The sequence below is a fragment of the Alosa alosa genome, chromosome 14 (assembly GCF_017589495.1).
Source record: "Alosa alosa isolate M-15738 ecotype Scorff River chromosome 14, AALO_Geno_1.1, whole genome shotgun sequence".
NCBI classification, from domain to species: Eukaryota; Metazoa; Chordata; class Actinopteri; order Clupeiformes; family Clupeidae; genus Alosa; species Alosa alosa.
In genome coordinates this window covers 15,956,032-15,983,381 of record NC_063202.1, presented here as the reverse complement: position 1 = coordinate 15,983,381, position 27,350 = coordinate 15,956,032, and the positions used below count along the sequence as shown (strand labels likewise).

The 27,350-nt window shown below is 47.1% G+C and overlaps 1 protein-coding gene across 1 annotated transcript in view; it reads right to left on the bottom strand.

Annotated features, from left to right (window-relative positions):
• The window catches only part of ccdc102a (coiled-coil domain containing 102A), a 100,516-nt gene that overhangs the window by 31,406 nt on the left and 41,760 nt on the right, over nt 1-27,350 (bottom strand). The window contains 6 exon segments of the mRNA XM_048262372.1: nt 3,007-3,216; nt 9,173-9,289; nt 12,532-12,640; nt 14,179-14,414; nt 17,500-17,560; nt 17,562-18,276. Coding sequence (XP_048118329.1) covers nt 3,007-3,216; nt 9,173-9,289; nt 12,532-12,640; nt 14,179-14,414; nt 17,500-17,560; nt 17,562-18,166 — 1,338 coding nt within the window. The 5' untranslated portion in view covers nt 18,167-18,276.

Below are 27,350 nucleotides of genomic sequence, written 5' to 3'. Positions count from 1 at the left end.
GAGCACGCACACACACACACACACACACACGCAGGGCAGCAACAGAGCACGCACACACACACACACGCACATGCACACACACACACAGGGCAGCAACAGAGCACGCGCGCACACACACACACACACACACACACACACACACAGGGCAGCAACAGAGCACGCCACACACACACACACACACACACACACACACACACACACACACACAACACAGGGCAGCAATAGAGGCACGATATACATACAAGACACAATAATAATAATAATAATATCAATAATAACACACATTAGCCATTGACATTGACATTATCACACACACACACAATAATAATAGGGAGAAAGCAACAGAGTTGACGCTGGTTAAGACATCATTGACATTGAGCCATTATTGAAGACACACACACACACACATTATCATTGAATATTGACACACATTATCATTTCATACATGCACACACACATAGGTGGGGAGTATAGAGGACAAGAGAAGTTCTGTGTGTGCGCAGCGCAGGGCGCGGTGTGTAAAGGCAGTGTGCTGAGCCGCATGTGTGTGCTGCGCAGCGCGGTGTGTGCGCAGGTGCGCGGTGTGTGAGCCGCATGTGTGTGTGCGCATGTGTGCGCAGCATGTGTGCTGGCGCAGGTGTATTATTGGCATACATGGCTGCAGGTGTACCCTGTGTCTGTGTGTTTGTGTTTGCCTTCAATTGGCGCTCTATCAAGTCAACAAATGCAGATTCATGTTGACTGGGGAATAAAAGCCACACATTGAACACCAATTTTAATAACACTCATCCTATTTCATGGAATAATGTCCGCCATGAGAACATTTTGATATCTGCCAAAAGAAAAAGTCCTTTTCAGGGATGGCTGCAAATGAAATGCTTCAAATGAGAATATTCCCACAGTGTGTAATTATCTCACCGCACAGGCGGATAACAGTTCGAAATGGATAGGCCACTAACAGATGATAGGGGTTTACTGTAGCTCTTTGATTCCATACTCTATTATTTCACTCTAACACATCCATATGTTTTGATAAGACATTGATTACTTGATAAGTTCTTTGAATTTCCCCTGGGGATCAATAAAGTATTTATTCATCTATCTATCGGCTATAGGATGAGGCCTGTATTTTATGTTCTGATCACTTCACTCTTTTGGGTCCCCACCGTTGACTTCAAGGCAGTGCTGCCTGGAAGGCACTAGGGTAAGGCAAGGGTTATGGTTAGGTGCCTTGAAGTCGACAGTGGGGGCCCAGAAGACCATCAAGCACTCTTTGCACACTACAGTGTTGAGAGTTTATGCCCAAATGTGACAGTCTGAGTTATATGTCTGTGATATCAACTTTTCATCTATGTTGAAATCTGAATTTTGATATGTCTGGCTGCAATGACAATCCCTTTGGGGATGATTAAAGCAATCAATTAATCAATCCATTCATCCATCCATTCATCTACCTCAGCTCATAACACCACTCCACCCACTAACAACTTGTCCAGGCTGTGTTCTAAACGCGTTACCCCCCAACCAATCGGGCATTCTAACCGGGTGTAGCCTAGACATGAGTTTAAAAAAATGCATGCAAACTAAACTCAATTTAATTTGGTAATAATGTCCGCTTTACATGACATAGGCCTATATGCAGTTGTTTGATTGCACGATGTTTGCATTTTGCAAGGTCTATTTTCTTCACGCCTGTCTGTCCCGCTTCAACACTTTACATATTGCCTTCAGCGCCACACAGCCTCAGGTCAGCTCACTTCACTTGATCAGTTCTTGGTAGTGTCACACGCAGTTAGCTAAACTGCTAGAATTAGCAACAAAAAACAAAGCATCTTTAGCAGGTCACTGGGCAGAGTGTTTGAGGAGTTCGCGAGAGCGCTGCAGATTTCTTACAGAAAAAAAGTCACCTGTTAGCTGCACATTTTAGTGATAAGGTCAAAACTAAAGCTACCTGTGTGACGCATATTCGGGTTGCTTAATGACTCAACCTGTCGCCCAGGGAGAATGACGACTGTCTTTTAAACTGGCAGATAAAGTCGCTGCATTTAAACCAAGCTTGATTTGTGGGGGGACAAGTGGACCGGGGTGTATTTGATATGTTCCAAACAGTAGTGGGGGGTTTTGGGAGAGACTGAGGCAGGGCCTTTCTCTGCGCGGAAAGGTAGCGATCACCTTGTTGGCTTTCAAATGAGTTTGAGCGTTACTTCCCATCCTCCAAAGATCCACGGCAAACCAATGAGTGGGTCCGCAACCCATTTGTCAATATCCCGAATAGTCCTAACTTGTCAGTGCAGGAGGAAGAGCAATTGATCAAATTGCAAATGACGGTGGTCTTAAGAGTGTGTATGAGGAAACCTTCTGGCGGGTTTTGGATCAAAACCAAAGCAGAATATCCCCGATTGCTGTAAAAAGCGCTGAAAACGCTGCTGCATTTCCCACCACGTGGGCCTATCTATGCAGGCCGAAGAAAGTCAATATTCATAGTTCATATTGTTCAATTTTTCACTTCTTCAAGTTCACGTTTTTCACATGTTTAAGAGTTTGTTACCTTCACTGTTCATACATAACTGGAGGTGGTTCTTTTCAAGTAATGCATGCACAACACATATGGGAACATTGAAACCTGAACCATCCCCCTGGCGGGTCCCTGAAAAAAAAAAAAAGGGAATCAAACCGTCCCTGGTACATAAAAGGTTGGGGACCCCTGGTGTAAGGGCCAACACAATTGATGTAACACGCAAGCGTTATGACACTTAAAAGAGATGTGCAGCTGGTTTGTACCCAGAAAAGGCTCTAGTGTGCAAGTGTGTGCGCTGCGTGTCTGGGGCAGGGGTGAAGCGGCAATGTGTGTGTGTGTGTGTGAGAGAGGCCTTCAGAGTGAGAGTGAGTGCATGTGTGTGTGTGTGTGTATATGTGCAGATATGTGTGCGCAGCTGTTTGCATGTGAGCGCAACTGAGAGGTGTGTGTGTGTGTGTGTGTGTGTGTGTGTGTTTGACGTGGCCCACCTTGTTCCTCTCGAACAGCTCAGCCTGGATGCTCTTGAGGTCGGAGTCGAGGGCAGTGGCGGCCTGTCTGCGCTTACGGGCCAGCTGCTCCTCCAGGTCCTCCATCTGGGCGCGCAGCTTCTTGTTATCCCGCTCCAGCGCCAGCTTCTCCGTCTCCAGACGCTCACGCCGACCCCACTCAGCAGCGTTCTCCACCTGCAGACGCTCCATCTGAGACAAGGGACCGGGGGAGGGGGGGATGGAGGGAGACAGAAAAAGAGACGGAGAGAGAGAAACAGAGTTACTCATAAGGCAGACAGAAGGGGGGGGACTCAGAGACGGAGGGAAATAGACAGGAAGAGAGGGAGGGAGAGAGAGTTATTCATAAGTGCAAGTGTGTATGTGTATGGGGGCAGAGGGAGGCGAAGGGAGACGAAGGAAGACAGAAAAGGAGGGAGAGAGAGAGAGAGAGTTTGTCATAAGGCAGAGATGGAGGGAAATAGACAGGGAGAGGGAGAGAGAGAGAGAGAGAGAGAGAGATGGTCATAAAGCAGATGGAGATGGAAGGAGACAGGCAGAGAGAGAAAAAGAGAGAATAAGTCATAAGGAGGAATATGAGGATAATGATACAGAAAAACAGGATTTAAGGAGAAAAGAGGGAGCGATTAAAAATCCAGGAGAAGGAGGGAAATGAAGAACAAGGTGCAGGCAGGCGCGTAGCAAGCGTGGGGGATGTGGGTGTTATAACGTACACACACACACACACACACACAGGCGCCAGAAAGTAAGTTGGGGATGTGGGTGTTATAACGCATTACACTTTGCTGGAACACCATTCTATCCCCACACTTTTGTCAGATTAAAATGAAAGTAAAATATGGAAATAGACGCCCCCGCATAGAGTTGGAACCGTGATTCACCATAACGCTAATAGCACAGAGACACAAATAGGTCTGTTGATTTGATTGAACGGTCATCCAGCTTAATCACATCAAGTTAGCCAGTGAAGAACCAGAGCCGCCTGATTCAGGCTTCAAAGTGTGCGCCTTACAAGGGCTGCGGCTGGGTCTGCATTATAACGTCTGCAGTGAGCAGATTTCAGGTAGAATTTAAATGATAATTGTTACCGCATTATGTTAATTTAGTAAAGCAAAATTCACTGTCTAACTGACAGTTTTGTCACAATGTAGAAATGCAGGGAGTCAAAGTGAAAACGGGGGTGGGTGCCGCGCACCAAGGCACTTGTTTCTGCAGAAAGACCTTTGGCTACTGTTCTCGAGCATTATGCTTTCTCTGTCTATGATCTGCAGCTTTTCTCAAACTATGGGGTCTCCTCAACAATTAACCTAATGGTACAGAGTAGCTGAAATTAAGTTATGCCCAGTGCTTCACACGTCTGACTTGCAGCAAGATTGAATTGGAACCGCGGACTGAAAACAAAAATAAAACTAGGCTAAAAGTTTCCCCAATCAAAACTTAAATATGGACCATATATTTGGTGTCATTAATTATATAGACATATCCCAGTCAGCACACATATGTCTCCAAGACGCTTGGAAAAGATCAGCTTAATTACATCGCGTTCCATTTAGAACGTCTTATTTGACCTGATCTTACAAACGTCGGCGGCATTTCACTGTCATATGTGTCGTAGTGCTATATCTACTGGAGATCTTATTGTCTTAAATACGATCGCGTTCCATGTAGAACATCTTATTTTGATCTTACAAACGGCGGCGTCATGACAAATTTGAGTTCTACATCTGAGAACTAAGATTTCCAGCATGTAGAACTCAAATAGAACGCTTATGAGCGCTCATGCAATGTCTGCGTCCCTGCAGCAAGTGAAACTGGAGGTAACATGGGCTAGAAGCAACAATAGTTTAAACAACAACGTGGCTTCCTGTAACTATCAATGGAAAAAACATAGAAACTGCTAATCATAATCTAAGCTTAAACTGGCTATATGCAACACAATGTTTTTATATTCCCTTTGCATATGTTTGGGTGGACTTCAAACGTTTTTGAATTTGAGCTTACAGTTCTGTCACTATTCTGTGTCCTTTACATTTATTTAGGTATTAGTGATACCTCGAAATTAGGCTGTTATCTGTGAGGCAATTTATTGTAGCCTGCTAACCCACATGCACAAAACTTCTGAAATGATTTCTTGATTTATAACATGAGATATGTCTCCATGTAGGGTAGTGTCAAATAGTGAAGTGATAGCAGGTAGATCATGTAGGCCTACATGTCACATGAGCCACACATAGGCACTGCTTCTTCTGTCCCTCCCAAACTGCATTAAAATGGCGTGTTTAGCAATCAGAATCTCACATTTTTTTCAGGGGAGTAACTCCCGGACACCAATATAGTCCGCACCCCTCTCAGAAAATACTTACAACGTCCCTGTAGGGAGTTATTTATAATTTGGCCAGATTGTTTCATTTTCCTATCCCAACCCCCACACTTTTAAAAGGCTTGATACGCCTCTGGGTGCAGGGAAGAGAGAGGGATAGTGAGATACGGAGAGAGGGATGGAGAGATGCAGAGAGAGAAGGGAAGATGGAGAGTTAGATGAAGACAGTGGGGACAGGTGAGAGAAAGAGGCAGGGAGAGAAATACAGCGAGAGCGATATTAATGAGACCTTGGAGGTATTAGAGATGACACAGTAGGGGTGTGTGAGCGCGTGTGTATGCATGAGCGCACGTCCCCATCAAATGGCCTGTGATATCTCATTGAGTTACTCCCAGAGAGGGAAGGGGAAGGAAAAAAGCCTTCTACAGGGCATCTGAGGATACTTCAGAAAAACAGGCGACTTCATGGGGGGGAGAAGAGGCACGCAGGTCTCCTGCCGAGATGTCTTAAACATGCCGGAACATTCCTCCCACGTCTCATCAACACCCCCCCCAACCACCCACCCAACCACCCCCCTCCAGCTCCACTGTGACCTCTTCTCTTCTCTCATCACCCCATACCAACCCAACCCATCATACCGCCTGCCTGATAGCGCATTAGCCATGCACGCCACACGCTAACTTACTGCTCATTCCCACAGGAGGAGGGGGGGGGGGGGCAGGGATACAGATAGGGTAAAATTAGGAGAGAGCGAGAGAGAGAGGGGGGGACGAGAGAGAGATAGAGAAAGAGGGAAGGAGGGAGGGAGGGGGAGAGAGATAGAGAGAATGAAGAGGATCAATCAAATGAGTGAGTCAGCATCAGAGAGATGACACAGAGCGAGGGGGAGGAGGAGGGGGTGCAGCAGAAAGACAGAAAGACGGAGTACCTGAGTGAGAGAGACAAAGAGAGAGAGAGAGAGAGAGAGAGAAAGAGGGAAATAAATGAAGAGGAGAGGCAGAGAGGTAGACAAATGAGAGAGTGAGAACAGGAGAGAAGACAAAGAGCACAGAGGGAAAGGTGACCATGAGAAAGAGAGGGAGAGAGAGACTGGTCTTGTGTGTGCTGCTCTGGCCTGTGTGGTTGCCAGGCGGAGCACTTGGACCCTGCTGGAGGCTGGAGGATTCTGGGAAGAGAGCCTGAGCCTGAGCTAGAGCCTGAACTGGAGCCGCAACCTGAGCAGCCGCAGGACGGAACGCTTTAAACACCCCATCAAAGAACCGCGCTGCACGGCCCGCCAACCCAGCCTCGCCACTCTGCCAAACATGCCATCACCAACCCCCCAAAACCCCACCAAGCCCGTGCCAGTGATTTACCACAGGGCGGAGCGGAGCGGGCAGGGGACCAGGGGCACCATGTGACGCAAAGCAGATGGGCAGAGAGACGACCATGGCCAGACACCGGGCACAGAGAATGGGAGGGGGGGGGATAGAGAGAGGGAAGGAGAGAGGGAGAGAGAGGGGGAGAGAGAGAGAGAGGGAAGGAGAGAGGGAGAGAGAGAGGGGAGGGAGGGAGCGGGAGAGAGAGAGGAAGGAGAGAGGGAGAGAGAGGGGGAGAGAGGGAGAGAGGAAGGAGAGAGGGAGAGGGGAGAGGGAGGGGGAGGAGGAGGGAGCGGGAGAGAGGTAGGGAAGGAGAGAGGGAGAGAGAGAGATGGAAGGAGAGAGGGAGAGAGAGGGGAGGGAGGGAGCGAGGGAGAGAGGGAAGGAGAGAGAGAGAGGGAGGGAGGGAGAGAAAGAAGAGTTCCTGTCATCTGTAAATAAAGACTAGTGTGAACATGTAGCCTGGGTCTATGGGTCTACAGGAGGAGGGTGGGCTGGGCACTGGTGGACCACTGCTCATCACAACCAAGGGGACGACATGTAACCCCCGAGTCCTCCAGTATAACACAGACACATTCTGAACACAACTTCTATTGTAAAGTAATGTTCAAAGACTAATTCTAAATGAGTATAAAATCTATTTAATGTTGTGACATCTTAATTTAATAATCTAGACTAAATGCAAGGTCAAGACAGTGGGGAGGGAGTAAGATGGCTGCAGTGCTTGGGGGTGTGTGTGTGTGTGTGTGTGTGTGTGTGTGCATTTGTGTACGTTGCAGAGTCCTTGATATATTGCTGGCGTTAGGTAATCCACCTGGTCCTGCAGGAAATCAAGACAACCTTCCCCAAGTTCAGCTGAACATGAACTTTTTATCAAAATGGCCTCAAAGAACCAATCAATGTCAACACAGAACTCCAATATACAGCTAATTAAAAGCCTCAGAGAGAGGCAGCCGGTGTGTGTGTGTGTGTGTTTGTGTGTGTTTATTGACTCTATTTTAGTAGTGCACATCAGGTGGGGTAAAATCAGACCCCTGTGGCTAGACCTAAACTTGTTTATTTAATTGTAGTTTTCTCCACCTGAATTGGCTCTTCTTCGGGGAACTCTATTGGCTTTCCAGGGCAATAGTTACACAACAGCAGCAGCTCAGATGGGTCAGTTAGGTCCAGATCTGTGAGGACATGGTGGAGCGGCAACAGCGTCCATCTGTTGTGAGGCGGTGTCATTTGGATATAAAGTGTCTGCTATAGCAGTCAGCTTTTTCTTTCAAATCAAGAAAACAGTTAAAGGAGAAATCCGGCTGATTTTTACATGAGTCTTGATCGCTAGACATTGAGTCTAGAGTACTGTAGAGTACTGTCGATAGGAAAAAACGACCAAAATTGGTGCTACCAAACTGGAGTAACTGCAGCTAATGGCCAGTACTCCCAGTTAGCTACAATGCTACAGGTCTGGAGGCATCATCTAAACGTGCCTTTTTTGCCTCTTAACAGATCTTGTTGCCAGTGACGCCAGCAGAAAATATAGACAGGGGTGGCCAGGGGAGGCCATTGCAAATCTTGGGTGGCACGCCAAAAACGGGGTTTGGGGACATTAGGACACATAAGAAGAGTTTGGCTCCAAAATGCTATGTCCTCCATTTTAATGCATTTTCATAAATCATTTTTTTAAATGATTATTTTGTTTCCGGAACTGTAATTGGGTAATTGTTATTTACTCAATCAAAACAACACAACTGCACTTTTATTGATATTACCTATAAAAACACAATTAAAAAACATGACTTATTAATGTTTACAAAAATTGATTTATAGCTTTGTAAAAGAGCTCTTAGGCTATATCTTTTTTCAAGACAGTCTAGGCTACCCATATCTGGGAAAGTATGATGTGATCATGCTTGCATATATCTTAGGTCAGCCTTTATATTAGGGAAAAATGTGTCTGTGTGTCTGCATCCATGCCACCTGAAGCATGCTGGTAGAAATATCTATTCAAAAGCACAGTTGATCTGTGCATGCCATGACCAACTTTTAATTCTTTGATTTGGAAAGCAAGTTCATTATTTTGGGCTGCTATAAAATATATTAAAATTTCAGCCCAAAGTTGGATTACTCGGGAACCGCTTACTGTACAGAGGAATGCTTCATATCCTCGTGTTCGGTAAGGTTTTCTGTTATTTTGATATATGGTTTGCTATGTTTTGATCAAGGTGTTCGTGAGATATACCACCGCGAGTAATGGGTGTGGAGATAGACGAAGCGCTGTGTGCACAATGGAAGATTAAATGCCATGTATATCCAACGTTAATTTACTCACAAACCGTGTCTCACTTGTGCTGTGCTCTGTGCTGTACGATGTGGTGTGGTGTGGTGTGGTGCTGTGTGCTGTACGATGTGGTGTGGTGTGGTGTGGTGCTGTACGCTGTACGCTGCACTGTGCTGTGCTGTGCTGTGCTGTGGGCCGTCTCACCTCTGCGCGGAGCTCGGCCAGCTTCTTGTCCATGCTGCTGCGCGCCCCCAGTTCATCCTCCAGGTCTTCAGACATGCGGCCCAGCTCGTCCTGGTGCACCTCCTTCAGCAAGTTCAGCTGAAGTAGAGCACAGACAGACACACACACACACAAAGCATTAGGGCAACAGGCAACACAGCCACAGATGTGCCATCTGACACGGATCAATGGAGCAGAAAGACGACTTCAAAACCTCCTCAGAGTGATAAAACCCTTCATATGTCAGCTGATTTAATATACGTATATTTTGGGTTAATTTAGTGAGCAAACTAGCAACATACGAGAGAGCGAGCTGTTGCGCTGTTTAATCTCCAGCAGGCTGGGTGTGCTCTCTGTGCTATGACGGAGCGTAAGTGACACATGAGCTGGTGGAAGATCGCTATGTCGCTAGCTTAAGCTTCAGTCTCAAAGCACCTTTATCGGGGCTCCTCCGTGCCATCACACACACAGACACAGACACACACAGACACACACACACACACACACACACTCAGACCCTGCCCTGTGCTGATGCCTGCCTGTGGACCTACAGTGCCTCCTTCTGGAGCACATAGGACTGACGTGCACGGAACCTCACGTGTATGTAATAATAGTGTACATATTATGTGCACACGAAGGTGAAGTGTGGCGTCTGTGTCTTTCGTCTAGTATTAAGGTGTCGCCCGGTGCGTATAGTCTCCAAAAACTCAGAGTGAGGCCAGCTGATGGCCGGCTTCAGTGAAATGTCTCGCTACTGGCGATTTCTCATCTTTGCGTCTAATAGCGCTGTTATGTTCTATGATGCACGTTTTTATAGGTCTGTTGGTTTTGCCTACATATTGTTTATTGCATGGGCACGTAATCAGATACACTACCCCAGCAGTGTTACATGTGGTGCATTGTTTAATTTTGTAGGTCTTGTCTGTGATGGAGCTTGTGAACGAGGTCTTTTTAGTGTTATTTTTACACGCAGCACACCCTTTGCAACGGAAAGAGACCAGTGATGTTCCTTAAAGCGTCCCTCCTCCTGTTCCGGCTGTGTGACAATCCCGCTTTAACCAAGAAATCCCTAATGTTACTAGCCCTATAGTGGGAGAAGAGGGGAGGTTCAGAAAACAGCGTTTGACATATGGGGTCACTACTGAGAACATGCCAGTGTTTTTGTTATGCATTCTTTAATTTGTCGGCTATGTCTAGTGTAATGCGTGAAGTGCAGGCTATAGACTTATCGCATTATCCCTCTTAGGGGCAGTTTAGTTCTTTGGACCCTCTCTAGGGCTTCGTCGAGCCAGATGGGGGGGTAGCCTCTTAGAGAGAATTGCTTGTACATTTTTCTAGCTTCCATTTCGAAATCAGACGCATGTGTACAAATCCGTTTTATTCTAAGAAACTGTGTGTATGGGAGTCCTTTCTTTAGGTATGTAGGGTGTGTGCTAGAGGCATGTAAAATGCTATTTTTGTCGGTTGGTTTAGTGTATAAGGTAGTCGATAGCTTTCCTCCCTCTAAGAGACTGTGGTGTCAAGGAAAGTGCACTGAATTTAATGGACTCAACCATATTATTCAAATGAGATACAAAGTCATTAAATGTTTCTAAAGACCCCTTAAACACACAAAATACATCGTCTACATACCTCCTCCACAATAAAATGTTATTACAAAAAGGATTGTTATTCCATATGTATCTTTCCTCCAGATAACCCATAAATAAACATGCATAGTCAGGTGAAAATCTAGAGCCCATAGCCGCCCCTTGCTTTTGTAAATAGTATTCGTCCTCAAACAAGAAAAAGTTTTTATGTAGTAGCATAGAAATCATCTCAATAAGAAATACTGTAGGGGGGTTTAATCAGTTCTTAGATTAAGAAAATATTGCATAGCAATGATACCTTTATTATGTGGAATGTTCGTGTACAAAGATACCACGTCCATCGTTGCAAGGAAGGTCTCCTAGGCATTCAAGTTTACGTCGATCTTGGATAATTGTTCTATACAATCGCCTGTGTCTCTCAAGTAAGAAGGTAATGTCACGACCAAGGGTCTGAGGATGCGATCTACGTACAGAGATATGGGTTCCATCAGGCTGTCATTGCATGCCACAATCGGACAACCAGAAGGGTTTATCAATGTTTTGTGGACTTTTGGCAAGGCATATACAGTATGACTGGCATGACTGGATGGTTCTTGCTCAGGAATTTTAGCTCTGTCTGGCTGATGTAGCCTTTGTCATACGAGTCACACCCACGTACACCCACAAATAACTACTGAAATGAGCTCTACTGATACGAGATACACAATGATAAGTCTCCACACATTAAAACAGGGAAAGAAGATGATACACACATGTGCACAGTATGTGTGTACCTCAACACACACACACACACACACACACACACACACACACACAGGAATAGACATCACCACGGACGTATCTCACAGCCTTTGAGACAGACGTCATTGGTGGTTGTGTGTCGCATTTGTGCATTTGAAGTCGTAATCTGTGCCAGCGCAGGTGCAGTCTTAGGTCTGTGTGTGTTTGTGTGCGTTCTGCTGTGTGTGTGCCCACCCATGCTCTGGTAGGGGTGGAGGTGCAGGTGTAGGTCTGTGTGTGTTTGTGTGTGTTCTGCTGTGTGTGTGCCCACCCATGCTCTGGTAGGGGTGGAGGTGCAGGCGTGTGTCTTTGATATGGGGGACTGTGTGAGGGGCGCTGGGCTGATAGAGGGACTTAAGAGCCTTGGGTGGGCTGGGGTGTCACAGCAGCCATTAACTTCACACGCCACGCGCCACACACACACACACACACACGCCAGACCAAGGTGACTTGTGCACAAAGGGTGGCATCCTGACAAAGAGGATGGCTTCAGAGGGAGAAAATTGGTTTCTTTTAATGGCGGCTCTGACGTGACTTTGGGGGAACAATGGCCGCCCCTCTCTCCCTATCCGGCCACTGTGGCTCAGGTGGTCAGCAGCACTCATCAGCTGAGCTGCAGATAATTGGAGCTGGTCCTGTCCAAGAGTTTCTCATTAGAGGTGAAGGAGTCAACTGGCAACTGTCAGATAACCTTTAAACTTTGAGGCCTAGCAACAGAACTTGTGAGCTAGAAAATAAGATGTGTTTGTGTGTGTGTGTGTGTCACGTGTGTGTGACGTGTGTGTGCTTGTATGTGACCAGTGAATTATATGAATTGTGGATGAATATTTTATCTGTGGGTGTGAATGTAGGAGTGTGAAAGTGGTTGTGCGAAATGATTTTGAAATTGTGTGTATATGTGAGAGATCCTGAATGAGAGTGTGTGTGCGTGTGTGTGCGTGTGTGTGTGTGTGTGTGTGTGTGTGTGTGTACCTGTTTGAGTGCCTCATGCTTGCTCTTGCTCAGCTCCTCATACTTGAGTTTCCATTGGCTCAGCTCTGCCTCCAGCTTCTCGATGCTCTTACCCAGAGACTGTTTGTCCCTGCAACATATTTATTCATCATTTCATTTAATCATTTAGCAGACACTTTTATCCAAAGTGACTTACATGTGTCAACTATATTACAAAGGCCATTCTCCATTCTCAGTTAAAGACCCCGTATGCAGTTTTGGCAATTTCTTTGCTGTTTTCTCACAGTTTTCTCTGCAGTGCTCTCCCTACAGCTTCAGAGTATATTTACGGCACTCTTCGCTTGGTCAGTCTGTCGTTTCCTCTTTCCTTGTTCTGGCCGATGCTTGGCATGTATGTGTGTAGTGCAGTAAAGCAATTCGTTACATCGTGAGACTTTCTGACTATGAGGCCGACGGGCCCGCTCAGAGACGCTAGATGGCCACCATACCCCCCTATAAAAAAAAGTCTTATAACCATTCCAATGACTCCGAAGCTGTTAAGTAAATTAAGCTAAAAAAAAACTGCATAGTTCCCCTGTGCAACACACAGGATTTTTACTGTTCCTTCACAATTACTGAATATGCACAGTGGTGTCATGTGTCATGACATTTTGAGTCTGTTTGGAGGCACAAAGGCACAGTTTAGCACGTAATAAACTCTGGGTTCGTTAACTACGTTGTTGGTGCTTCGTTTTATGTGTGCATAAACCTTGAGCAAGCTACTGACAAGGTTTTATGCTGTTTTGAACAATATTACTGGTTAAAAAAAATGCTATTTGGGAAGCATTTTTCTCGTGGCCCTTAGCTAATCCACTGTTTGCGATTTGGGGCTATAGCGTATACTGGAGCAAGCTCTGTAGTGTTTGATCAACAAAAAATACTGTCTCCATGGCCTATTTGATGTGTTTTAATGCAGAAAAACATCCTTGGGTCAATTTTCACTGGAATTACACTTTAAGGAGCTGGGTTAGCGAGCAGTAACCTGAAAGTTGTTGGTTCAATTCCCGGCTTCCACTGTTGTGCCCTTGAGCAAGGCACTTAACCCCAAGTTGCTCCGGGGACAATGCAATCCCTTGAAATATATCTGACATAAGTCACTTTGGTCAAAAAGTGTCTGCTAAATGTAATGTAATATATATAATTCTATTTTTTGGTTTAGGTAGTCCTGGTGATAGCTTTGCTGTGGTCAACATCTTAAATGGTCAAATTCTTTGGAAACTCAACACCAACTTGTAATACATAATTGTGTTGAATTCTTCAGAGGTTCTCACTATCAGTACTTCCTCATACACCAGATCTGGGTTTATAAACTATCAGTACTTCCTCAGACACCAGATCTGGGTTTTTAAACTATCAGTACTTCCTCAGACACCAGATCTGGGTTTATAAACTATCAGTACTTCCTCTGAGGCCAGATCTGGGTTTATAAACTATCAGTACTTCCTCTGAGGCCAGATCTGGGTTTATAAACGTGTTACATCTGTACTGACCTCACCTCACTTACACTCGTTTGCTCATTCAGACCTTTTGGCAAAGATACTATGTCACATGTTCGCTAGTGTTATCGTTTTTATTTACACACACACACACACACACACACACACAGACACACAGACACACAGGACTCACTCTCTCTCCTTGAGCAGGACCTTCTGGGACTCGTCCAGGCGCAGCTGCAGGGCGTTGATGCGTCCAGGCTCCTCCTCCGGGGGGCAGAGCTCGTCCCACAGCTGCAGGCGACCGCCCCCACCACCTCGGTCCTGCCGGCTCAGAGCCGAGCGCAGACTGCTAACGCTACGCGCGTCCCAGCCCTCCAGAGCGTCCGCCGCTTTACAGCGCAGCAGCGCCTCCAGCAGCTCCAGCTCCTGAGGAGGGGAGAGGAAGGGGGGAGAGAGAGAGATGGAGAAAGGGAAGCAGAGGGAGAAAGAGAGAGGGAGGAAAGGGAAAGAGAGAGGGGGAGACAGAGAGATGGAGAAAGGGAGAGAGAGAGGGATGGAGAGAGAGAATGAGAGAGAGTTATAGCCAAGACTATTAAATCGGCGAAACAAGATTAAGTGGAGACGTGGGAAAAGAGGATTGCTTGGCCAGTTGGCATTCTGTGGACCTATAAATCACCTTCACCTACAAAATGTCTCACCTTTTATGTCTCCACACAGAAACACAAATATACACGAAAGTCTGGTTTCGCACCTCCATCTCTGGATACTGGCAAGCCCAACCTGGCGTAAATGTTTACTCTTAGAAACAGGCGGCATGTCATCAAAAGCTGTGCAGAGGGCCACATAAAAGCGATCGTGTTCCCTTTTGACTTGTTCCCTTCCCGACCGCCTCATTTCCTGTCTGCACAAGATGGACTTCCCAGGCTCTGAGGATCACTAATGAAAAACTGCTCTTTTCTTCCCTCTTCTCCTCTCTTCCCTTCTTTTCTCGTCTCCTCCTATCACTGTGCAGAAGGGATTACATATCAAAGGTTTGGCCAAGCAAGGACAAACACAAAGACATGTTTAGCCAACTTCCTGAGACTGCGGTGTTCCCACTTGGAAGAAAAAGAAAATAAACAGATGCAATGACACATGCCCACCACCAGAGGGACCCAAAGGGCAAGATTTGAGATTTGGTTGGCTGATGGTGACATGCATGTGGCAACACTCTGAGCAGGGTAAGTGTGTGTGTGTGTGTGTGTGTGTGTGTGTGTGTGTGTGTGTGTGTGTGTGTGTGTGTGTGTGTGTGTGTATATGTGTGGTGTTTGTGTGTGACATCGAGTTATAGAGAGAGTGAGTGAGAGAGAGAGAAAGAGAGAGAGAAAGTGTGCATGTTAATCCAAAAAAACAGAGGAGGGAAACGGAGGTGGCACACATTTCTTCACACAGCAGCAGCATGTACTTGAAGCTTGTCCAGGGGGGAGAGAGAGAGCACCAAGGGCATAAAGAAACAGAGTGAGGCATTTCACACACAGACAAAGGAACAAAGAGATATTCTCTTCCTCCATCTGCAGACCTGGGGTAGGGAGGGATGACCTTCCCTCCAGTTGTGGGAGGTGTTCTGTTCTGTGTGAGGGTGTGTGTTTGTGTGTTTGTGTATGTGTGTGTGTGAGGGATGGAGCGTGATTGAGGGTGTGAGGGGGTGTGTGCGTGACCGTGGCTGGACTGCGCTCTGGACTTCCACAGCTTTGCAGAACCCCCCAGAGAGAAGCGGAGCTGGACACTGGCATTGTCCAAGCCTGCTCCTACCTCCACATGTATGTGTGTGTGTGAGTGTGTGTATGAGAGAGAGTGAGAGAGAGAGAGAGAGAGAGAGAGAGAGAGAGAGAGACTGTGGTATTAAAGAAGAAAAGGGCAGTTAAAAGCCAGCCACATGAAACCGGATGTTTCCAGTCCCAGGAAATCCTCCCGTCTAGCAGCAGGCAGTGGGGAGGGAATGCTTGCATGTCTGAGAGTCACGTCTCTGCTCTGCTCTGGCAGATGGGTCACAGTTTGCAACACTCTCCCTTTGGTTTCCTGACTATAGTCTCAATGCAGTGTGTCCCCAGACCGAGCCTTAAAACACACACACACACAGGCATTGTGTCTGTGTGTGTGTGAGTGTTGGTGTGTGTATGTGTGAAAAAGGACTATAATTAGGGCATTGATTGCACCAGTAGCACTCTGCTGACACACACAAGCCCTTAGCGTGTTGCACCATTAGTGGATATAGGCTCCCGACACACAGACACACACCATTATGAGAGCAGCAGGCCTTGTATAATGATAACGATGATGCTGATGGCCGTCAACATGTGCCTGCTGATTCATACAGCCAATGGTGCTAAAAACATTTGTTTTAATTGGAAAACAAAATGGCTACTGCAGCCTCCCTGAAAGACTTCTCTACATGCACTGGTATGGTGAGTTTCATCAAGGTCGATCCTACCGAACAGCGGGGTGCATCAAGCAAAGCGCAGAACAGTGAGGTGTTTGAAGATCCCTTGTTCTGAGTCTGGTCATTAGCGTCGGATATCGAATTCTCGAATTTGGCTGCAGAACTTGCTGAGTTGCTGCTGAGTCGAGTTTCACTTTGAATTTTGCATAACCACAGAGCCGCATCTGCTATTTTGCTTTCCATAGTGCAGTCGACACCCCTTTTTGAGAGTTAGCACCTCTAAGGTGTCATCTGCGTCATGTGTTTGTAAACTATGTGCAGAAACATACAGTGTTGAGGATACTGATGGCATCTGAATGTGAGGGCCTGTTTAAAATAGCTCTTAAAGAAACACAACAAATGTTTGGAAAATAACCTTATTTGCTGTCTACCCCAAAGTTAGATAAGACGATACATAACCTTCTCTTCTCTGTGCGTGGAATAAAGAGAGCGATGCTGTTAGCCTAGCTTAGCATAATTCACCGGATGTGGTTTAGACCAGTTAGTCTATAGCTCCATTCCAACCAAAATGAGGTGATTTGTAAAACAAAATATTTCAAACCTTATTTACAATTTCTGTATACTGTGTACATGGCTGTTGCTATCCAAAAGCTAATCTTCTGCAGTTTCCTGCATAGAATAAACTATGCAGCGTCACAAAACTATGTGGTAAATTGCTGATTTTGCAATAACAGTATTGCAACACTGGAGGGACTTTCAACACAACGGTGGTGTGTGATATGCAGTGTGTGTGTGTGATGCACGGAGCATGTGTGTGTGATATGCAGTGTGTGTGATGCACGGAGCATGTGTGTGGGATATGCAGTATTTGTGTGATGCACGGAGTATGTGTGTGTGATATGCACAGTGTGTGTGTGTGTGATGCACGGAGTATGTGTGTGTGATGCACAGAGTATGTGTGTGTGATATGCACAGTGTGTGTGTGATGCATAGAGTATGTGTTTTTGATATGCACAGTGTGTGTGTGTGATGCACGGAGCATGTGTGTGTGTGATATGCACAATGTGTGTGATGTGTGGAGTGGTTGCCCACCTTCTTGTGCTCCGGCTTGTCGTTGCTGACGTCTCTGACCGGCTCCTGCTCCGGAGAGCCCAGTCCTTAACCGCTCGTGGGTCTTGTTGTCGGGCTTACGGGTGGGGGAGGAGGACGGAGGAAGAGAGGGGGAGGGAGCAACGGTGCTTCGGCGCTGGAGTCACTGGGCCTCCTGCCGCAGCTGCTCGTTCTCGGTGGCCAGCTCCTGGCGTTCGCGCCGCGCGCCCGTCAGCTCCTTGGTCAGCGCGTCCAGCCGCTGCCGCAGCTGCCGCACCTCGTCGCGTGCCCGGTTCCGCTCGGCCCGCACCTTGCTCCACTTCTCGCGCCAGTTGGCAGTGCAGTCCGACCACCAGCGCATGGTCTTCTCCATCTGGGCGGCCCGCGCGCGCGCCTCCTCCAGCTCCCGCAGGCGCAGCTCCTCGCGGCTCTCCCAGTCCCCGCCGCCGCCGCCGCCCCCCAGGCTGCCCAGGCTCAGGCCCTCGCAGCCCAGGCCGGGCGACAGCAGCAGGGGAGGGCTAGAGCTGGGGGTGCCCCCTGTGGGGCTGGGCGTGTGGGTAAGGCTGTCCGGAGAACGCACCCGGTCCGGGCCCAGACCCAGGCCGCACAGGAGGCCCGACCCGGACTTGCCGCTGGCCTCGGTCATGTGGGGGCTGGGCGTGTGATTCATCACCGAGCCGATGGTTCTGCCCGGTGGGGACGACTACAGTCTAGGGGAGGGGGGAGAGGGGGGTAGGCTGGGGTTCAGGAAGCCATCGGCTGCACACTCCAATCAGGGTCCTGCAGAGGAGAAAACCAAAGACACGATAAGATCCATGCACAGACTAACACACACACACACACACACACACACACAGTGTTTGTTTATTTGTATTCCCTGAGGCGCACACATAAAACGACCCTACAAATGAAGCTTCATTGCGGACACATGAGCGTTGGCCTCCGTCCTGACCAGAAGGCCTGCTTCCCATTTCCCAAGCAGCGCTCGCATCGCTGAATAGCTGTAATCAGGCTGCCTGAGCCCCTCAACGTCACGCAGCCCACAGCCTCACCACCACCAACAAACAACACGCAACATGCAACAGCCCTCTCTCCCACTCTCTCCCTCAGAGTCTGAAATCCCATACGCCTGCCTTGTCCAATCTCTGCTGTAATCGTTTAGCGTAGGGCCCCATACACTGAGCTTTCTAGCAATGTCTGTCACCATGCGGCAGTCGTGGCCATTCAACGTTCCCGGGACATGCTCACGGCACGCTAAGCTGGAGCACAGGAGCGGGCCTTTCTGCTTGACCTGTCGCTAAGTGGACTCTGGGAGACGTGTTCAGGCATGTTCAGCAGGCCCTCGAGTGACAGACACCAGGGCTCTCCGGACTGACCACACATGGCCCGAACATGGACAAGAGGAGGCACAGACAGACATTATTCAAATAAGCAGTTTGGCATAGTCCGACCACATGTGGAATGTGGGAAATGGGAACGCTTTGAAAAAGAACGCGAGCTGCTGCGCAGTGTGCGCACCAAAAATATCGCCGGCTAAATCTAAAAAAGATGCAGCAGATTGTACGTGCTCGCTCGCTCGGAGGGCCGTAAAAAAGGAGAAGCAGCGAGGTCGGTGAGGCAGCAGAAGCGACCAGATCCAAACGGCCCACAGCAGACCTCTGTGTTCCACAGAGGAACCATTAGTCAGTCAGCCAGACATACAGACAGGGCCAGAGAGAGAGAAAAAGAGAGAAAGAGAGAGAGAGAGAAAGAGAAAGAGAGAGAGAGAAAGAAAGAGAAAGAGAGAGAGAGAGAGAGAGAGAGAGAGAGACTCACTCTCCAAGGCCTAGTTGGACCTGCATATAACAGGTGAGAGAGTGAACGAGAATGAGAGAGGGAAAGAGAAAGAGAGAAAAAGAGAGATAGAAAGAAGAAGAGAGAAAGGCTTTCTTTCCAGGGCCTGGCCACGGATGAGAGGACCACTCCTGTCAGACAGCCATTGGAGAGGCAAGGCAAAGCACAACGCACACAAGGCCTTCAGAATGGCACCGGCACCATGGCAACGCCTGAGATAGTAAGTCCCGTTAGTAAGGCATCACCCTGGCAACAGTTTAAATGAGAATCGGAGAAGCACAGACAGAAAGAGAGAGAGAGAGAGAAAGAGAGTGTGGAAGTGGACAGTTCATCTCGGGTGGGAAATCCTTCTCCAATCAGCGAACTCCCACGAGCATTAAGTTCATCTGCAAGTGCTTGGGTGTAAAATATGGTGTTTAATGTATAGCAGCACTCAGGAAAAATACTCTAATCAAGTGAGACATAGACTCAGAAATACAACACAAACAAAGTGCCATTCTCTCGGTCCCTCTCGCGCTCTGGGGGCGAGCACTGTGAGTTCTCTTGAAATTTCAAAGGGAGACCGCATGTGAAAGGTTTGAGCTCACTGGGGGGGGGACAATGGAAAATAAATAAATAAATAAATAAATAAAAACAGATGAGTTCCTTGTGCTGTTTGACAGCTCTGATTGCAGACATGGTAAGTGTTGTGTTGTGTGTGTGAACCGCACACTTGTTTTTTACGTTAGCCAAAGCCCCCCACCCCCCCTACACTGTCTCTGTTGTGTGGGGAGGTAAATGGTGGCTCTGAAAACAGGAAACCTGTGGCTAGCTTCATGCAAACAGCAACGAGGCTAAAGGCAAACAAACAAAACACACTCCCCTCCATAAACCATTCTGATTTCTCTTTCATGGTCGCCTTCCTCTCAGTTCTCTCTCTCTCTGTCTCTCTCTCTCTCACACACAAATGCAGAGAACAGAGGGAAGAGACTGTGCAGAACGGAGCAGCATCCAGACAGATGGAAGGGAAAATGGCAAATATCATAATCTCCTTATATTTACAACGGACAGCGCTCGCCAAAAGAAAAACAAAAGGGATCACCGCAGTTCAGCCTTGCCTGCTGACATAATTTGGTGTCAGGAGCTCAGAGAGACTGGAACGACTGAATTAGGCACCCAGGCCAAAAACCAATGTCTGGACTGTGCCGTCTGAGAGAGAGTTCCGAGGTCTGAATGACAGTGTTGGAAAGAGACTGTGCAGCCTGAAAGAGAGTTCTGAGGCCTGAGTGCTGGGCTAATGAACGGCCTGAGAGAGAGTTCTGAGGCCTGAGTGCTGGGCTAATGAACTGCCTGAGAGAGAGTTCTGAGGCCTGAGTGCTGGGCTAATGAACTGCCTGAGAGAGAGTTCTGAGGCCTGAGTGCTGGGCTAATGAACTGCCTGAGAGAGAGTTCTGAGGCCTGAGTGCTGGGCTAAGGAACCGCCTGAGAGAGAGAGTTCTAAGGCCTGAGTGCTGGGCTAAGGAACCGCCTGAGAGAGAGTTCTGAGGCCTGAATGGGGCAGCCGTGGCCCACTGGTTAGCACTCTGGACTTGTAACCGGAGGGTTGCCGGTTCGAGCCCTGACCAGTGGGCCGCGGCTGAAGTGCCCTTGAGCAAGGCACCTAACCCCTCACTGCTCCCAGCTGCCCGTTGTAGCAGGCAGCTCACTGCGCCCGGATTAGTGTGTGCTTCACCTCACTGTGTGTTCACTGTGTGCTGTTTGTGTTTCACTAATTCACCGATTGGGTTAAATGCAGAGACAAAATTTCACTCACGGGATCAAAAAAGTATATATACTATACTTATACTATACTGAATGACAGTGTTGGGCTAAGGAACCGCCTGAGAGAGACTTCTGAAGCCTGAGTGCTGGGCTAAGGAATCGCCTGAGAGAGAGTTCTGAGGCCTGAGTGCTGTGCTAAGGAACCGCCTGAGAGAGAGTTTTGAGGCCTGAATGACAGTGTTGGTCTAAGGAACCACCTGAGAGAGAGTTCTAAGGCCTGAGTGCTGGGCTAAAGAACTGCCTGAGAGAGAGTTCTGAGGCCTGAACAACAGCACTGGGCTAGGGAGCAGCCTTTGGCTTTAAGGAGCAAAAGCCAGCAGGTCTCTCACTGGAACCCAAGAGGATGGAAGGAAAGAGAGACACATGATGAGACAAGATACAAAAAAACCTTCTACTCATATGGAAGCCTTCCATTTACTAGATGGAAAGGAACTCTCTGGAATCACTGGGGAATGGTGATGACAGAAAAAAATGATGACCTTCAAAAAGTGACACCCAATCTCTGGATATCACAGATGTTTAGCATTAAATATACAGCATGATGCCAAATGCCAAACCCAGAGCATATGCACAGACAGCACCCTCCCATTGAAGGTGGTGGGGTGGTGACCTACATCTGGAGTTTCTGATCAGCACTGGGAGATGACCTCACAGTTCAGGTGCCCCAGTGACCTCTTCAGTTAGCACTGCTCCTTCCTGAAGCTCCACTGAGAGGGGAAGCCTGTACTGTGTCTGAAGCAGCTCTGCAGATCTCAGGGGCTCTGGAGAAAGGGCCAACTCTCAGACGACTTAGGCCCCCTGATTACCGTACTGAGAGGGGAGGAGAGGAGAGGAGCGAAGGCCCCTTCTTATGTCTAAGACACATCTGGAGCAGGAGACAGGGCATCTAAGTGATGACAGCCGGCTGTCAGCCCAGAGAGTAGCTGTGAACATTGCAGACAGGATGTCACACAAAGATAAAAACACAGACACACACACTTTTACACTGTGTGTGTATGATGCCATCTAACACTGACAAAAAATAAAAAACCTTCCACGCTGCAAAACCAATTGCAAAATCCTCAACTTCCCCTACATAAATGAGACAAGGGGAAAAAACTAAAACAGCATGTTTAGCAGACTGCAGCCAGACTAACTTAAGACAGAAAATAACCATTTACCCAACTGGAGTTGTAAAAGCACAGGACAAGAGCAGCTGGAGAGAGAAGAGAAACAGAAGGAGAGGGCCAGTGGGATGGAGAGGAGAGAGAGAGAGGGAGAGAGAGAGGGGGGAGAGAGAGAGAGAGAGTGAGAGATGAGAGAAAGAGAGAGAATGAGAGAGAAAGACACTTGTGGTTCCTATTAGCGGTGTGTAATCTGAGCTCCATCAGCGGGAGGAGAGGGTTGGGAGGGCTGCGGGAAAGAGAGGCCAGATTCTCTGTGATAGGCAGGCATCCGGACCAGGATAACCTGGAGAGGAGGAGGGAGTGTCCGCATGGAACCGAGAGCACCTACTTGGACAGAGGGAGGGAGATGGGACACCACACAGGGGAGAAATCTATTCTGTATGCAACGTCCCAAAGAAAACGCTCATCATGTTTGCAATGCAAGAGGGCAAAAGCTCATTTTTGAGTCTGTGTGTGTGTGTGTGTGTGTGTGTGTTTATTGCAATTGACAAACCTTATTGCTATTTGACAGACATTAACAGGCAATTTCAACAGTAAAAAAATAAAATCACCTCAAGGTTGTATCAGGCTTCATTCAACAGAAATGTAGGCTACATGTAAGGGATAACGGCCGCCCAGGTATCCTGTTATGCGGAATTAATGGACGAGGGCGAGGGGCAAAAAACTCCCCAATGTGCAGCGGCCGAGTCCATTAATTCCGTATAACTGGACACACCTCGAAGGCCGTTATCCCGCTTATCACCCGGTTGCCACTGTAAAGCAAAGGAAACACGCGGTTCCGTTTAAAAAGAAGCTCACTAGTTCAGCTTGTTGTACAACTTTCGTTGGCCCTATAACTGCGATAGCATGGACAGCTTGTTTATAGTTGATTCCATTGTTGCGAAGCCTGCAACCAAAGATTCTAGAGCGCTGCAACCGTCGTCCTACTATGGTTGTTATAGTTACCATTCATAAGCATTGATATGGAACGGTGTCCTGTTATTCAGAATTAATAGCCACCCCACCAGCCAATCAGAAAAGAGTATTTCTTCTCTCCGGGTGATAAATAAAAATAACACTGTACAGGAGTGCTTTTGGAACCACCTTTTAATTAGAGCACATCATGAAACCACATCAATATATTGACACCTACTGTACAGCATCTAGAGTGACACCTTCTTACCCACACAAGCATCATGAGACAAACAGAAGACCAGGCAGTCACCTGACGATGCCCCCACTGAGGCAGACTAAACCTTTCTCCTTGTGACCTTAGGGTTTCGCCTCCTCTACTACCCCTGACTAAAAATAGTCAGACATACAGAATCATGCTTCCTCTGAAGGACAGATTTCTCAAAGGCCACAGAACAACAACTCTTTGTCTGCAATTCAGCGGAACATTAAAAACAAAACAAGACCGTTAGGCTCAAATCAACGCAGCGACTGATCTCATCTCCTCTCAGAGACGCGCCGAGGTGACAGAATTTGAGGTTAGCGCTGGAAACGGTGAGGAGGATGTCTGGGGTAGATGCAGGTACTGTTGACCTGACCGCAGCTCCTTCCCAAGCGCAACAGCGTCACCTTTGCACACACTCGCGCACGTCTCTGCCGAGTTTACGTGGGGGACAAAAACCCTAAAGACAACGACACAGACGGGTGCAAGGTGAAGAGACAAGACAGTGGAAAGCATGTAAAAGGAGGAAACTGGTGCAGTGTTCTGTGCACAGCATTGAGGAAGCAGGTGCAGCATGCTGGTCTGTGTTGGTCCTAAATTCCCTCCGTGCTGAATTTTCTCATCCTCATTATCCCACACACACACTGATCATTAACTCCGCTCACTTCAGTGAGTTTCCACTGATGCCTCAATAGCTTTGTTTGGCTTTAAAAACACACACACACACACACACACACACACACACACACGCAGCTATGGTGACACACAAACATGGTGACACAAAAACATGGTGACACACACAACACACTTTCCGCTATCAACAAGTAAGAGTGTGGCAGCTCATTATCCTTTGATGGTGAAACACACGGAAAGACAGCATTTACACAGATAGAGTGCAGCAGATAGGCTACTGTACAACTGGCAACGGACAAAAACAGCCCGTTTCCTGTCGGCCTTACAGAATCTGGGGCACAGAGGTTGAGGAGAAAGAGAGGAGGAGGAGGAGGAGGAGGAAGAGTGTGTGAGCGAGGAGCGCTACAGCTATGTAAGGACATTCATAAAAAATGAAACAATAAGGACAAAAGTGACAGAAATAAATCGTCACAGGAAGCTACGCACAAAACCGCAGAGCTGCAGTGAGCCAGCGGCACAGAAACAAGGAAACTGTATTGTGCTTGGCTCCTGCACTCTCTCAGGGTTCTTGAGACTGTGGTATCGCGGGTCTCCGACCCAAGAATTAAAAGCTGCTATAAATAAAGGAACTCTCCCCAGAGATCCCGGGATTCAACCGGCTATGGCTGGACGATCCCGGACAACATTCCAGCGGAATAGAGCTGGCACCAGCTCTCCTCCTGTTAATCTCTTTTTCAACAGCCTGATTAGTCATCATCTCTGTGACGGCAACATGATCAACCAGAGAAATTACACAGCTACCAGGGCTCGACATTAATGGTTACCAGGTTTCCCTTGGCTACCAAATTGTTACAAGTGGCAAGCAGATTTAGTTGGCTTTGGCAACCCAAACCTCATGCCTGGATGCCAAGCTGGCAAAGCTGGCAACCACTTTTAAGAGTTTACATTGAGCCCTGACAGCTACACTGCAACACAGGGACATTGCATGATGGTAGTGCAGTGTATTGTAGTGGCTAAGGAACTGGACAAGCATGAAGTAGCCAGAAAAGTTGTGGGTTCAATTCCCAGCGTCCACTGTGTCCTTGAGCCTTAACCCTGAGCTACTCCAGAGAGGCTGGCCCTTGTAAAAATTTACACATGGTTTGGGTAAAAGTGTCAGCTAAATGAAAAAGTAGAAGTAGCATGATATAGGCCTAAGCCTGTCTGTGAGCAGACAAAAGGTTGGGTTGCACTCTGTGCATAAAAAAAATCCACTGGATGAATAAAATACTTACTTTACTTACTTTATAAGGAAGTGTGCTCCCACCACAAGTAGAACAGTGGGTCATGCACAAGACGCATAGCCTACATTCACTCACTCACACACACTCTCTAGGTTTCTCAGGGTTATAAATCCACTGAGCTTATCAGAGCCTGTTAAATACTGCACACCCTTACTCTGGGAATAAGCAACAGACACTTGCCAGATGGTTAAGTGAAGTGGCTGATGAAAGAAAGCCAGTAAATGATAAGAGAAATAGAACTAGTTGTAAGGTATATGATGGATTAAAAAAAATGACTGATAAAGAAATTCCATTACACATGCAAACGCCCGGCGCAGGATGAGCAGCATGTAGAATGCGGGTGCCTGGAATACTGAAAGATGTGAAGGAATCCTGGGTCACTGTGATGTCATTCCCAGGCCGAGGCAGCAGCGTATGGTGTGGTGTGCGTTTGTCTGTACACGTGGATACTTTTAGATTATTAACTTCTCTCGGAAAGAATCAGACATATTTGGCCGGTGACATCAATTGTTAAAATAGCTGAGATAGCTAGTCCACACACATACTTCAAAGGGCACTGAGCACCCCATTACAAACTCTTGAGTTGTCAGTCTTTTCATCTCCTCTTTGGTCAGGAAACAGCACAAGCTGAAACCCTTCATTATAAAATGAATAAAGCAATGCAAAAAGACAGTAGTTATTTTCGACCAACCATCTATACCACACACAGCAGCGTCAGCTTACACTGCACTTACTCTGCGAAAAAAAGGACTTGCTCAGAAGAGACAAACAGCCCTATAGTCAGAGATGTGGGGGCGATAGAAACTGTGTCATTTCTGAAAGCACACCGGCCAGTTTGCTGCAGTAAGGGCAGAACAAGACAAGACAACAACAACAAGATCAATATCAACATCAACATCATCAACAACAACAACTACAACAACACTGACTGACTATAGTCAAAGTCCTTTTAGGCAAGTCCCTCCACTCGGTGGCCATATTGCAACGTTATCTGGCATCTATTTAGGGTAGAACTGTGCGTGTGCAATGCTTCACGAATCATGACACACCAACCTTGTGACGTGTCATTTTACTATTGACCGCCTATTTATTTTTGTTATCTCCCGTCAAACGGCTCACCATTGAAAGTAATGGGTTTCATAATGCATGCCTTTTCCTTGTCCTCAACCAAAGTGAAGTATTCATTGTCATTTTGCCATATTCTGCCATGCTAAAATTATGTCTAACATGACCAGTTACAAACACTGAACATTGTCTATGTCTATGACAACAAATAAAATCTATCAAAGTAAAGGTCTGACATTAGATCTGAGGGTAGCATTTTAAATAGGTGATTTTGTTTTGTTTTTTTAATACATAATGTTTTTGAACAGTTTACTTAAAGGAGAAGTTCGGTGTGATATTGACCTAAAGTGTGTTGAAACATGATACCGAGTGTGAACTTTTGTCTCATAGCTCATCTCGGCTTGTCCCCTGCACTCCGAAATCTGGCGGTAGTTAGCCGATGCTACCAACAGGTTTTCGATGAGGGGTGCCCTCGGGCATCGGCCTAGCCATGCAAATAAATCACTGTTTTACACTATTTATGAAGCTTAAAGTAGCTCCACACTTCCGAGGGCCCTGACATTTAAAACAAAACATTGAGAACTTTGAAAAAGCACTGGTAGTTTATTTACAAGACGATTTATACAGACAGTACCTTCAAGTGACATGGAATGACCCTGCTATAGTGTTAGTGGTTTAACACCTTTATCTGCACCAGAAAGAGCGTTGCTAGTGCTGCAAGATTATATTCCAGGCAACAAACCACACTTTTATCATTGAAGGTCATGTTGCAATAACCCTCTTTTCTATGTGTGAAAAAGACTCCAGTGACTTCTTATAGTTAGGGTTGGGTATCGTTTCAATTTGAACGATTCCGATTCCAATTCCGATTTCTTATTTCGATTCCGGTTCCTAACGATTCTCAATTCCGATTTTTTTTAA